General features: G+C 36.5%; 1 protein-coding gene across 1 annotated transcript in view; it reads right to left on the bottom strand.

The window, feature by feature from the left end:
• LOC133644880 (protein TsetseEP-like) overlaps positions 1 to 17,170 on the bottom strand; it is a 67,359-nt gene extending 50,189 nt beyond the window's left edge. Inside the window, exons 1-2 of the mRNA XM_062039633.1 lie at positions 16,780 to 17,170; positions 13,433 to 13,804 (exon numbers count right to left, since the gene is read on the bottom strand). Coding sequence (XP_061895617.1) covers positions 13,433 to 13,804; positions 16,780 to 16,873 — 466 coding nt within the window. The 5' untranslated portion in view covers positions 16,874 to 17,170. The remainder of the gene's footprint in view (positions 1 to 13,432; positions 13,805 to 16,779) is intronic.
• Between the last annotated feature and the right edge of the window lie 318 nt (positions 17,171 to 17,488).

Below are 17,488 nucleotides of genomic sequence, written 5' to 3'. Positions count from 1 at the left end.
TATCCACATATATATGGTGTATCGTGACATGGACTAAACATATCCACATATATATGGTGTATCGTGACATGGACTAAACATATCCACATATATATGGTGTATCGTGACATGGACTAAACATTATCCACATATATATGGTTGTATCGTGACATGGACTAAACATATCCACATATTTATATGGTGTATCGTGACATGGCCTAAACATATCCACATATATATGGTGTATCGTGACATGGACTAAACATATCCACATATATATGGTGTATCGTGACATGGACTAAACATATCCACATATATATGGTGTATCGTGACATGACTAAACATATCCACATATATATGGTGTATCGTGACATGGACTAAACATATCCACATATATATGGTGTATCGTGACATGGACTAAACATATCCACATATATATGGTGTATGGTGACATGGACTAAACATATCCACATATATATGGTGTATCGTGACATGGACTAAACATATCCACATATATATGGTGTATCGTGACATGGACTAAACATATCCACATATATATGGTGTATGGTGACATGGACTAAACATATCCACATATATATGGTGTATCGTGACATGGACTAAACATATCCACATATATATGGTGTATCGTGACATGGACTAAACATATCCACATATATATGGTGTATCGTGACATGGACTAAACATATCCACATATATATGGTGTATCGTGACATGGACTAAACATATCCACATATATATGGTGTATCGTGACATGGACTAAACATATCCACATATATATGGTGTATCGTGACATGGACTAAACATATCCACATATATATGGTGTATCGTGACATGGACTAAACATATCCACATATATATGGTGTATCGTGACATGGACTAAACATATCCACATATATATGGTGTATCGTGACATGGACTAAACATATCCACATATATATGGTGTATGGTGACATGGACTAAACATATCCACATATATATGGTGTATCGTGACATGGACTAAACATATCCACATATATATGGTGTATCGTGACATGGACTAAACATATCCACATATATATGGTGTATCGTGACATGGACTAAACATATCCACATATATATGGTGTATCGTGACATGGACTAAACATATCCACATATATATGGTGTATCGTGACATGGACTAAACATATCCACATATATATGGTGTATCGTGACATGGACTAAACATATCCACATATATATGGTGTATGGTGACATGGACTAAACATATCCACATATATATGGTGTATCGTGACATGGACTAAACATATCCACATATATATGGTGTATCGTGACATGGACTAAACATATCCACATATATATGGTGTATGGTGACATGGACTAAACATATCCACATATATATGGTGTATCGTGACATGGACTAAACATATCCACATATATATGGTGTATCGTGACATGGACTAAACATATCCACATATATATGGTGTATCGTGACATGGACTAAACATATCCACATATATATGGTGTATCGTGACATGGACTAAACATATCCACATATATATGGTGTATCGTGACATGGACTAAACATATCCACATATATATGGTGTATCGTGACATGGACTAAACATATCCACATATATATGGTGTATCGTGACATGGACTAAACATATCCACATATATATGGTGTATCGTGACATGGACTAAACATATCCACATAATATATGGTGTATCGTGACATGGACTAAACATATCCACATATATATGGTGTATCGGACATGGACTAAACATATCCACATATATATGGTGTATCGTGACATGGACTAAACATATCCACATATATATGGTGTATCGTGACATGGACTAAACATATCCACATATATATGGTGTATCGTGACATGGACTAAACATATCCACATATATATGGTGTATCGTGACATGGACTAAACATATCCACATATATATGGTGTATCGTGACATGGACTAAACATATCCACATATATATGGTGTATCGTGACATGGACTAAACATATCCACATATATATGGTGTATCGTGACATGGACTAAACATATCCACATATATATGGTGTATCGTGACATGGACTAAACATATCCACATATATATGGTGTATCGTGACATGGACTAAACATATCCACATATATATGGTGTATCGTGACATGGACTAAACATATCCACATATATATGGTGTATCGTGACATGGACTAAACATATCCACATATATATGGTGTATCGTGACATGGACTAAACATATCCACATATATATGGTGTATCGTGACATGGACTAAACATATCCACATATATATGGTGTATCGGTGACATGGACTAAACATATCCACATATATATGGTGTATCGTGACATGGACTAAACATATCCACATATATATGGTGTATCGTGACATGGACTAAACATATCCACATATATATGGTGTATCGTGACATGGCCTAAACATATCCACATATATATGGTGTATCGTGACATGGACTAAACATATCCACATATATATGGTGTATCGTGACATGGACTAAACATATCCACATATATATGGTGTATCGTGACATGGACTAAACATATCCACATATATATGGTGAATCGTGACATGGACTAAACATATCCACATATATATGGTGTATCGTGACATGGACTAAACATATCCACATATATATGGTGTATCGTGACATGGACTAAACATATCCACATATATATGGTGTATCGTGACATGGACTAAACATATCCACATATATATGGTGTATCGTGACATGGACTAAACATATCCACATATATATGGTGTATCGTGACATGGACTAAACATATCCACATATATATGGTGTATCGTGACATGGACTAAACATATCCACATATATATGGTGTATCGTGACATGGACTAAACATATCCACATATATATGGTGTATCGTGACATGGACTAAACATATCCACATATATATGGTGTATCGTGACATGGACTAACATATCCACATATATATGGTGTATCGTGACATGGACTAAACATATCCACATATATATGGTGTATCGTGACATGGACTAAACATATCCACATATATATGGTGTATCGTGACATGGACTAAACATATCCACATATATATGGTGTATGGTGACATGGACTAAACATATCCACATATATATGGTGTATCGTGACATGGACTAAACATATCCACATATATATGGTGTATCGTGACATGGACTAAACATATCCACATATATATGGTGTATCGTGACATGGACTAAACATATCCACATATATATGGTGTATCGTGACATGGACTAAACATATCCACATATATATGGTGTATCGTGACATGGACTAAACATATCCACATATATATGGTGTATCGTGACATGGACTAAACATATCCACATATATATGGTGTATCGTGACATGGACTAAACATATCCACATATATATGGTGTATCGTGACATGGACTAAACATATCCACATATATATGGTGTATCGTGACATGGACTAAACATATCCACATATATATGGTGTATCGTGACATGGACTAAACATATCCACATATATATGGTGTATCGTGACATGGACTAAACATATCCACATATATATGGTGTATCGTGACATGGACTAAACATATCCACATATATATGGTGTATCGTGACATGGACTAAACATATCCACATATATATGGTGTATCGTGACATGGACTAAACATATCCACATATATATGGTGTATCGTGACATGGACTAAACATATCCACATATATATGGTGTATCGTGACATGGACTAAACATATCCACATATATATGGTGTATCGTGACATGGACTAAACATATCCACATATATATGGTGTATCGTGACATGGACTAAACATATCCACATATATATGGTGTATCGTGACATGGACTAAACATATCCACATATATATGGTGTATCGTGACATGGACTAAACATATCCACATATATATGGTGTATCGTGACATGGACTAAACATATCCACATATATATGGTGTATCGTGACATGGACTAAACATATCCACATATATATGGTGTATCGTGACATGGACTAAACATATCCACATATATATGGTGTATGGTGACATGGACTAAACATATCCACATATATATGGTGTATCGTGACATGGACTAAACATATCCACATATATATGGTGTATCGTGACATGGACTAAACATATCCACATATATATGGTGTATCGTGACATGGACTAAACATATCCACATATATATGGTGTATCGTGACATGGACTAAACATATCCACATATATATGGTGTATCGTGACATGGATCTAAACATATCCACATATATATGTGTATCGTGACATGGACTAAACATATCCACATATATATGGTGTATCGTGACATGGACTAAACATATCCACATATATATGGTGTATCGTGACATGGACTAAACATATCCACATATATATGGTGTATCGTGACATGGACTAAACATATCCACATATATATGGTGTATCGTGACATGGACTAAACATATCCACATATATATGGTGTATCGTGACATGGACTAAACATATCCACATATATATGGTGTATCGTGACATGACTAAACATATCCACATATATATGGTGTATCGTGACATGGACTAAACATATCCACATATATATGGTGTATCGGTGACATGGACTAAAACATATCCACATATATATGGTGTATCGTGACATGGACTAAACATATCCACATATATATGGTGTATCGTGACATGGACTAAACATATCCACATATATATGGTGTATCGTGACATGGACTAAACATATCCACATATATATGGTGTATCGTGACATGGACTAAACATATCCACATATATATGGTGTATCGTGACATGGACTAAACATATCCACATATATATGGTGTATCGTGACATGGACTAAACATATCCACATATATATGGTGTATCGTGACATGGACTAAACATATCCACATATATATGGTGTATGGTGACATGGACTAAACATATCCACATATATATGGTGTATCGTGACATGGACTAAACATATCCACATATATATGGTGTATCGTGACATGGACTAAACATATCCACATATATATGGTGTATCGTGACATGGACTAAACATATCCACATATATATGGTGTATCGTGACATGGACTAAACATATCCACATATATATGGTGTATCGTGACATGGACTAAACATATCCACATATATATGGTGTATCGTGACATGGACTAAACATATCCACATATATATGGTGTATCGTGACATGGACTAAACATATCCACATATATATGGTGTATCGTGACATGGACTAAACATATCCACATATATATGGTGTATCGTGACATGGACTTAAACATATCCACATATATATGGTGTATCGTGACATGGACTAAACATATCCACATATATATGGTGTATCGTGACATGGACTAAACATATCCACATATATATGGTGTATCGTGACATGGACTAAACATATCCACATATATATGGTGTATCGTGACATGGACTAAACATATCCACATATATATGGTGTATGGTGACATGGACTAAACATATCCACATATATATGGTGTATCGTGACATGGACTAAACATATCCACATATATATGGTGTATCGTGACATGGACTAAACATATCCACATATATATGGTGTATCGTGACATGGACTAAACATATCCACATATATATGGTGTATGGTGACATGGACTAAACATATCCACATATATATGGTGTATCGTGACATGGACTAAACATATCCACATATATATGGTGTATCGTGACATGGACTAAACATATCCACATATATATGGTGTATCGTGACATGGACTAAACATATCCACATATATATGGTGTATCGTGACATGGACTAAACATATCCACATATATATGGTGTATCGTGACATGGACTAAACATATCCACATATATATGGTGTATCGTGACATGGACTAAACATATCCACATATATATGGTGTATGGTGACATGGACTAAACATATCCACATATATATGGTGTATCGTGACATGGACTAAACATATCCACATATATATGGTGTATCGTGACATGGACTAAACATATCCACATATATATGGTGTATGGTGACATGGACTAAACATATCCACATATATATGGTGTATCGTGACATGGACTAAACATATCCACATATATATGGTGTATCGTGACATGGACTAAACATATCCACATATATATGTGTATCGTGACATGGACTAAACATATCCACATATATATGGTGTATGGTGACATGGACTAAACATATCCACATATATATGGTGTATCGTGACATGGACTAAACATATCCACATATATATGGTGTATCGTGACATGGACTAAACATATCCACATATATATGGTGTATCGTGACATGGACTAAACATATCCACATATATATGGTGTATCGTGACATGGACTAAACATATCCACATATATATGGTGTATCGTGACATGGACTAAACATATCCACATATATATGGTGTATCGTGACATGGACTAAACATATCCACATATATATGTGTATCGTGACATGGACTAAACATATCCACATATATATGGTGTATCGTGACATGGACTAAACATATCCACATATATATGGTGTATCGTGACATGGACTAAACATATCCACATATATATGGTGTATCGGTGACATGGACTAAACATATCCACATATATATGGTGTATCGTGACATGGACTAAACATATCCACATATATATGGTGTATCGTGACATGGACTAAACATATCCACATATATATGGTGTATCGTGACATGGACTAAACATATCCACATATATATGGTGTATCGTGACATGGACTAAACATATCCACATATATATGGTGTATCGTGACATGGACTAAACATATCCACATATATATGGTGTATCGTGACATGGACTAAACATATCCACATATATATGGTGTATGCGTGACATGGACTAAACATATCCACATATATATGGTGTATCGTGACATGGACTAAACATATCCACATATATATGGTGTATCGTGACATGGACTAAACATATCCACATATATATGGTGTATCGGTGACATGGACTAAACATATCCACATATATATGGTGTATCGTGACATGGACTAAACATATCCACATATATATGGTGTATGGTGACATGGACTAAACATATCCACATATATATGGTGTATCGTGACATGGACTAAACATATCCACATATATATGGTGTATCGTGACATGGACTAAACATATCCACATATATATGGTGTATCGTGACATGGACTAAACATATCCACATATATATGGTGTATCGTGACATGGACTAAACATATCCACATATATATGGTGTATCGTGACATGGACTAAACATATCCACATATATATGGTGTATCGTGACCATGGACTAAACATATCCACATATATATGGTGTATCGTGACATGGACTAAACATATCCACATATATATGGTGTATCGTGACATGGACTAAACATATCCACATATATATGGTGTATGGTGACATGGACTAAACATATCCACATATATATGGTGTATCGTGACATGGACTAAACATATCCACATATATATGGTGTATCGTGACATGGACTAAACATATCCACATATATATGGTGTATCGTGACATGGACTAAACATATCCACATATATATGGTGTATCGTGACATGGACTAAACATATCCACATATATATGGTGTATCGTGACATGGACTAAACATATCCACATATATATGGTGTATCGTGACATGGACTAAACATATCCACATATATATGGTGTATGTGACATGGACTAAACATATCCACATATATATGGTGTATCGTGACATGGACTAAACATATCCACATATATATGGTGTATCGTGACATGGACTAAACATATCCACATATATATGGTGTATCGTGACATGGACTAAACATATCCACATATATATGGTGTATCGTGACATGGACTAAACATATCCACATATATATGGTGTATCGTGACATGGACTAAACATATCCACATATATATGGTGTATCGTGACATGGACTAAACATATCCACATATATATGGTGTATCGTGACATGGACTAAACATATCCACATATATATGGTGTATCGTGACATGGACTAAACATATCCACATATATATGGTGTATCGTGACATGGACTAAACATATCCACATATATATGGTGTATCGTGACATGGACTAAACATATCCACATATATATGGTGTATGGTGACATGGACTAAACATATCCACATATATATGTGTATCGTGACATGGACTAAACATATCCACATATATATGGTGTATCGTGACATGGACTAAACATATCCACATATATATGGTGTATCGTGACATGGACTAAACATATCCACATATATATGGTGTATCGTGACATGGACTAAACATATCCACATATATATGGTGTATCGTGACATGGTCTAAACATATCCACATATATATGGTGTATCGTGACATGGACTAAACATATCCACATATATATGGTGTATCGTGACATGGACTAAACATATCCACATATATATGGTGTATCGTGACATGGACTAAACATATCCACATATATATGGTGTATCGTGACATGGACTAAACATATCCACATATATATGGTGTATCGTGACATGGACTAAACATATCCACATATAATATGGTGTATCGTGACATGGACTAAACATATCCACATATATATGGTGTATCGTGACATGGACTAAACATATCCACATATATATGGTGTATCGTGACATGGACTAAACATATCCACATATATATGGTGTATCGTGACATGGACTAAACATATCCACATATATATGGTGTATGTGACATGGACTAAACATATCCACATATATATGGTGTATCGTGACATGGACTAAACATATCCACATATATATGGTGTATCGTGACATGGACTAAACATATCCACATATATATGGTGTATCGTGACATGGACTAAACATATCCACATATATATGGTGTATCGTGACATGGACTAAACATATCCACATATATATGGTGTATCGGTGACATGGCCTAAACATATCCACATATATATGGTGTATCGTGACATGGACTAAACATATCCACATATATATGGTGTATCGTGACATGGACTAAACATATCCACATATATATGGTGTATCGTGACATGACTAAACATATCCACATATATATGGTGTATGGTGACATGGACTAAACATATCCACATATATATGGTGTATCGTGACATGGACTAAACATATCCACATATATATGGTGTATCGTGACATGGACTAAACATATCCACATATATATGGTGTATGGTGACATGGACTAAACATATCCACATATATATGGTGTATCGTGACATGGACTAAACATATCCACATATATATGGTGTATCGTGACATGGACTAAACATATCCACATATATATGGTGTATCGTGACATGGACTAAACATATCCACATATATATGGTGTATCGTGACATGGACTAACATATCCACATATATATGGTGTATCGTGACATGGACTAAAAATATCCACATATATATGGTGTATCGTGACATGGACTAAACATATCCACATATATATGGTGTATCGTGACATGGACTAAACATATCCACATATATATGGTGTATCGTGACATGGACTAAACATATCCACATATATATGGTGTATGGTGACATGGCCTAAACATATCCACATATATATGGTGTATCGTGACATGGACTAAACATATCCACATATATATGGTGTATCGTGACATGGACTAAACATATCCACATATATATGGTGTATGGTGACATGGCCTAAACATATCCACATATATATGGTGTATCGTGACATGGACTAAACATATCCACATATATATGGTGTATGGTGACATGGACTAAACATATCCACATATATATGGTGTATCGTGACATGGACTAAACATATCCACATATATATGGTGTATCGTGACATGGACTAAACATATCCACATATATATGGTGTATCGTGACATGGACTAAACATATCCACATATATATGGTGTATCGTGACATGGACTAAACATATCCACATATATATGGTGTATCGTGACATGGCCTAAACATATCCACATATATATGGTGTATCGTGACATGGACTAAACATATCCACATATATATGGTGTATCGTGACATGGACTAAACATATCACATATATATGGTGTATCGTGACATGGACTAAACATATCCACATATATATGGTGTATGGTGACATGGACTAAACATATCCACATATATATGGTGTATCGTGACATGGACTAAACATATCCACATATATATGGTGTATCGTGACATGGACTAAACATATCACATATATATGGTGTATGGTGACATGGACTAAACATATCCACATATATATGGTGTATCGTGACATGGACTAAACATATCCACATATATATGGTGTATCGTGACATGGACTAAACATATCCACATATATATGGTGTATCGTGACATGGCCTAAACATATCCACATATATATGGTGTATCGTGACATGGACTAAACATATCCACATATATATGGTGTATCGTGACATGGACTAAACATATCCACATATATATGGTGTATCGTGACATGGACTAAACATATCCACATATATATGGTGTATCGTGACATGGACTAAACATATCCACATATATATGGTGTATGGTGACATGGACTAAACATATCCACATATATATGGTGTATCGTGACATGGACTAAACATATCCACATATATATGGTGTATCGTGACATGGACTAAACATATCCACATATATATGGTGTATGGTGACATGGACTAAACATATCCACATATATATGGTGTATCGTGACATGGACTAAACATATCCACATATATATGGTGTATCGTGACATGGACTAAACATATCCACATATATATGGTGTATGGTGACATGGACTAAACACATCCACATATATATGGTGTATCGTGACATGGACTAAACATATCCACATATATATGGTGTATCGTGACATGGTCTAAACATATCCACATATATATGGTGTATCGTGACATGGACTAAACATATCCACATATATATGGTGTATCGTGACATGGACTAAACATATCCACATATATATGGTGTATCGTGACATGGACTAAACATATCCACATATATATGGTGTATCGTGACATGGTCTAAACATATCCACATATATATGGTGTATCGTGACATGGACTAAACATATCCACATATATATGGTGTATCGTGACATGGACTAAACATATCCACATATATATGGTGTATCGTGACATGGACTAAACATATCCACATATATATGGTGTATCGTGACATGGACTAAACATATCCACATATATATGGTGTATCGTGACATGGACTAAACATATCCACATATATATGGTGTATCGTGACATGGACTAAACATATCCACATATATATGGTGTATCGTGACATGGACTAAACATATCCACATATATATGGTGTATGGTGACATGGACTAAACATATCCACATATATATGGTGTATCGTGACATGGACTAAACATATCCACATATATATGGTGTATGGTGACATGGACTAAACATATCCACATATATATGGTGTATCGTGACATGGCCTAAACATATCCACATATATATGGTGTATCGTGACATGGACTAAACATATCCACATATATATGGTGTATCGTGACATGGACTAAACATATCCACATATATATGGTGTATCGTGACATGGACTAAACATATCCACATATATATGTGTATCGTGACATGGACTAAACATATCCACATATATATGGTGTATCGTGACATGGACTAAACATATCCACATATATATGGTGTATGGTGACATGGACTAAACATATCCACATATATATGGTGTATCGTGACATGGACTAAACATATCCACATATATATGGTGTATCGTGACATGGACTAAACATATCCACATATATATGGTGTATGGTGACATGGACTAAACATATCCACATATATATGGTGTATCGTGACATGGACTAAACATATCCACATATATATGGTGTATCGTGACATGGACTAAACATATCCACATATATATGGTGTATCGTGACATGGACTAAACATATCCACATATATATGGTGTATCGTGACATGGCCTAAACATATCCACATATATATGGTGTATCGTGACATGGACTAAACATATCCACATATATATGGTGTATCGTGACATGGACTAAACATATCCACATATATATGGTGTATCGTGACATGGACTAAACATATCCACATATATATGGTGTATCGTGACATGGACTAAACATATCCACATATATATGGTGTATGGTGACATGGACTAAACATATCCACATATATATGGTGTATCGTGACATGGACTAAACATATCCACATATATATGGTGTATCGTGACATGGACTAAACATATCCACATATATATGGTGTATGGTGACATGGACTAAACATATCCACATATATATGGTGTATCGTGACATGGACTAAACATATCCACATATATATGGTGTATCGTGACATGGACTAAACATATCCACATATATATGGTGTATGGTGACATGGACTAAACATATCCACATATATATGGTGTATCGTGACATGGACTAAACATATCCACATATATATGGTGTATCGTGACATGGTCTAAACATATCCACATATATATGGTGTATCGTGACATGGACTAAACATATCCACATATATATGGTGTATCGTGACATGGACTAAACATATCCACATATATATGGTGTATCGTGACATGGACTAAACATATCCACATATATATGGTGTATCGTGACATGGACTAAACATATCCACATATATATGGTGTATGGTGACATGGACTAAACATATCCACATATATATGGTGTATCGTGACATGGACTAAACATATCCACATATATATGGTGTATGGTGACATGGACTAAACATATCCACATATATATGGTGTATCGTGACATGGCCTAAACATATCCACATATATATGGTGTATCGTGACATGGACTAAACATATCCACATATATATGGTGTATGGTGACATGGACTAAACATATCCACATATATATGGTGTATGGTGACATGGACTAAACATATCCACATATATATGGTGTATGGTGACATGGACTAAACATATCCACATATATATGGTGTATGGTGACATGGACTAAACATATCCACATATATATGGTGTATGGTGACATGGACTAAACATATCCACATATTAATAAAAGGCCATATCACCCAGTACTTAGAATGTGATTTTTTTTTATATATATCCACCATCATGTCTTTTATAATGATTGTGAACGATGGAAAAATTCCCCCAAAAAGTGCAGTTCCCCTCTAAATTGCAATGATTAGATTTAAGACTTGAAGTGTATGAGCATGAAGTGATGAAGCCTACTTGGATGAGTGTTCTAAGACAAAGTGAACAGTCCAGTTGTGATGGATTGAGAATAAAATGATATGTGCTTACTTGGACTGTGATGAAGCTGTGAGGATTCAGGTGCTTTGTCTTCATGCTCTTCAGTCTTCACAGAGACAACAGTCAGTGGAAACTTGCTGACATCATCCTCCTCTTCCTCTTTCATGTGTGGATCCTCCTCTTCCTCTTTAATGTAGGTGGGCTGTGGATCATCATCTTCCTCTTTAATGGTGGTGGGCTGTGGATCCTCCTCTTCCTCTTTAATGTAGGTGGGCTGTGGATCATCCTCTTCCTCTTTAATGTGGGTGGGCTGTAGATCATCATCTTCCTCTTTAATGTGGGTGGGCTGTGGATCATCCTCTTCCTCTTTAATGTGGGTGGGCTGTGGATCCTCCTCTTCCTCTTTAATGTGAAGGGGCTGCTGGACGTCTGTTGGGTAAATAAGTACATAAGATAAAGAGAGAATAGAAATAGTTTTGGACTGACACTATTAACACAATGACATTATTTGTGTTCTTTTGTGTTAAAAGTGTGTAACAAAACAACCAATAAAACACGGGAAATACTTCCTTTTGTCCCAGCCACTAAAATTAATTCAAAAGTGAGTACAAAAACAGACTTGGAAATTTGATGAGGAGCAAGTTTTTTTTATAAGTACACGGCAGCATTGATTGAGGCATTCTTAACTTTACACTCACTGATATAAAGTGTGTAAATATTGTATTCTGTATACGGTCTATGACACCTAAACTTTATCTCTAAACTTAACCATAATTTGTGGTGTAGAATGACCTCTGGAACTCAAGATAGTTCCACATGTCTGGGAACGCCACCGACGGATAATCCTTGATATTACTCAACAAATCTTTAGGGATCTATTCCGTTTCATAATTAGTTTTTTTCTCGTATCTGCTTTTCGCAGGAAGATCTAGGCCAGGGGTGTTTAAACTAATTTTAGATGGGGGGCCACATGGAGGAAGATCTACTCCAAGTTGGCCGGACTGGTAAAATCACGGCAAGATAACGTAAAAATAAAGACAACTGCAGATTGTTTTCTTTGTTTAAAAATACAACAAACACATTCTGAAAATGTACAAATCATAATGTTTTTTTTTTTTACATATAATAGTATTCTATATTTAGTTGTCCTTTTTTACACTTTCAGAATCAATGATGTGATAATGTTCATCAGTCAACTCATTGGTGTTCATTTTCAATCTATCAAGATAAATAATAATATCAAAATCAAATTACAGGATGTTATTGATGTAGTTTGCTCATTTTCCCCGACTGGTGCGCTAACATCATGTATTTTAGTTGTGTTTTACATATGTAGCATCGTCTACAAAGATACAAAGAATTGCTATTGCGACATCTAGTGGACACATTTAGAACAGCAGTTTCTTTCATTCAAAACTTTTGACTCATTTTTGTACTTAGCAAACTCATTCCGCGGGCTGGATAAAACCTTTTGGAGGGCCTGATCCGGCCCGTGGGCCGTATGTTTGACGCCCCTGATCTAGGCCCTTTGTGTATTCAGAGAGTTGCTAGCTGCACAGCAACCATCTTGGCTTGGTTGACCACCACGTTTTTCACTTACCGGAAGAAGTCACTTGACTGAATACAAATACGTCAGGTTCAAACACGGAACTATCTATTAAACGAGACAAGAAGCAAGGAATCAGGCAGAGACAGAGTTCAATTTTGCTCATGAGGAGAAACGTTTGGAGCTGCACATTCAGTTAAAGGCCTACTGAAAGCCACTACTACCGACCACGCAGTCTGATAGTTTATATATTAATGATGAAATCTTAACATTGCAACACATGCCAATACGGCTGGGTTAACTTATAAAGTGACATTTTAAATTTCCCTGGGAACTTCCGGTTGAATACGTCTATGTATGATGACGTTTGCGCGTGACGTCAATGGTTGAAGCGGAAGTATTGGGACACATTGTATCACAATACAAACAGCTCTGTTTTCATCGCAAAATTCCACAGTATTCTGGACATCTGTGTTGGTGAATCTTTTGCAATTTGTTTAATGAACAATGGAGACTGCAAAGAAGAAAGCTGTAGGTGGGATCGGTGTATTAGCGGCTGGCTGCAGCAACACAACCAGGAGGACTTTGACTTGGATAGCAGACGCGCTATCGACGCTAGCCGCCGACCGCATCGATGATCGGGTGAAGTCCTTCGTCGCGCCGTCGATCGCTTGAACGCAGGTGAGCACAGGTGTTGATGAGCAGATGAGGGCTCTAAGTTAGCTTCAATGGCGTTGTTAGCAGCAGCATTGCTAGGCTTCGACAGGCGGCACAGCATTAACCGTGTAGTTACAGGCGGGGTTTGGTGGTAGCGGGGGTGTATAATGTAGCCCGGAAGAGTTAGAGCTGCATGGGATTCTGGGTATTTGTTCTGTTGTGTTTATGTTGTGTTACAGTGCGGATGTTCTCCCGAAATGTGTTTGTCATTCTTGTTTGGTGTGGGTTCACAGTGTGGTGCATATTAGTAAGAGTGTTAAAGTTGTTTATACGGCCACCCTCAGTGTGACCTGTATGGCTGTTGACCAAGTATGCCTTGCAGGCACTCATGTGTGCATACAACATGTAACTGGGCTGGCACGCTGTTTGTACAGGTTGTAGAGGGCGCTAAAGGCAGTGCCATCACGGCACGCCCTTATTACTGTTGTTAGGGTGAAAATCAGCAGACATTCGTGAGAATAGTTACCCTGAAATTCGGGAGTCTCCCAGAAAAATCGGGAGGGTTGGCAAGTATGACGCTGTCAAGCGCCATTCATATAAAACTCGCCGGCCGCGCTAACATTAAATGTTCATATTAAGGTGCGGGCCGCGTGTCTGGTTTATACATAGCACAAAGCAAAAAAAAAAGTTTGTATGGAGTGTTTTTTCATTTTAAATTTCAAAAGAGTTTTGTGGCTCCCATTGTTTTCTTTAATTTGTGGAACGGGTCAAAATGGCTCTTTGAGTGGTAAAGGTTGCCGACCCCTGTAGTAGGTTAATGGCTGCACCAATATGAAGGAAATAACAGGTCAGTATAGCTTTTACACACATAAATAACTTGTCAAACCTGCCAGCTAGCAGGCTAGGTTTACTTTATCTTACCTCTTTATATTTGGAGGTAAAACTCTCGAGGAGTTTGCACTTAACCTGCTCTCTGGAATATTCCCCCGGTGACTGTGTGACTTTTGTGTAAACATGTTGATACACATTGTTACAAACTGAGAGGAACATCAACCTCTCATAAATATTGTCTGGTTTTTATGAACAACATAAAACAATCAGTGCATCATCCAATTCATCTTCCTATAGACAATCTATTGAAGAATAGTGTTAATAATAAATATAAAGTTCGTAAAGATGTGAGAGTAAGAAGTAAACAAACCTGTTGTGTGTAACACAACTTGATGTTGTCGCTCCTTCTCCTCTTTTGTTGGACAAAGTTCCTCCTCGTACTCTGCTATGGTTCTTTCGCACATTTTCACACAATCACAACACTTTACACTCACACTTGATCTCTGCTTAGCGATGTCTTTTCATCACTTCTTTGTTAGCAGCTAACAAGCTAAGCTAACTAGCAAGCTAAGCTAGCATCAAAGTGCGCTCAAACTAATATACAAACAGTTATTAATGAATAGAGTGTAATAAAGGACATATATGTGTACATGGACGCACAGATTAAGAACACTGCAATAACGTCTTCACCGTCAGACGCCATCTTGCTTTATCCTCGCCGTGTTTGCTTCGCGCGCAGTCTTGTCAGATCTCGCGAGAGAAACAAGTAACCAGCTCTCGTCCCCATATACATGTTATAAGTAGACACAGCATTGGCTGCTGTGACGCGAGAAATTGGGCCGCCATCTTGAAGTGGTGATGAGGAGCCAGCGAGCAGCCTAAACTGACAGTTGACAGGTAGAAAACAAAGATGCTAAAACAAAGAGGCTAAACTGACAGTTGACAGGTAGAAAATAAAGATGCTAAACTGACAGTTGACAGATAGAAAACAAAGATTCTAAACGGACAGTTGACAGGTAGAAAACAAAGACGCTAAACTGACTGTTGACAGGTAGAAAACAAAGATGCTAAACTGACAG

This window comes from Entelurus aequoreus, linkage group LG28 (genome assembly GCF_033978785.1).
Source record: "Entelurus aequoreus isolate RoL-2023_Sb linkage group LG28, RoL_Eaeq_v1.1, whole genome shotgun sequence".
NCBI lineage: Eukaryota > Metazoa > Chordata > Actinopteri > Syngnathiformes > Syngnathidae > Entelurus > Entelurus aequoreus.
Note: the sequence above shows the minus strand (reverse complement) of the source record. Positions and strands in the feature narration are given on the sequence as shown.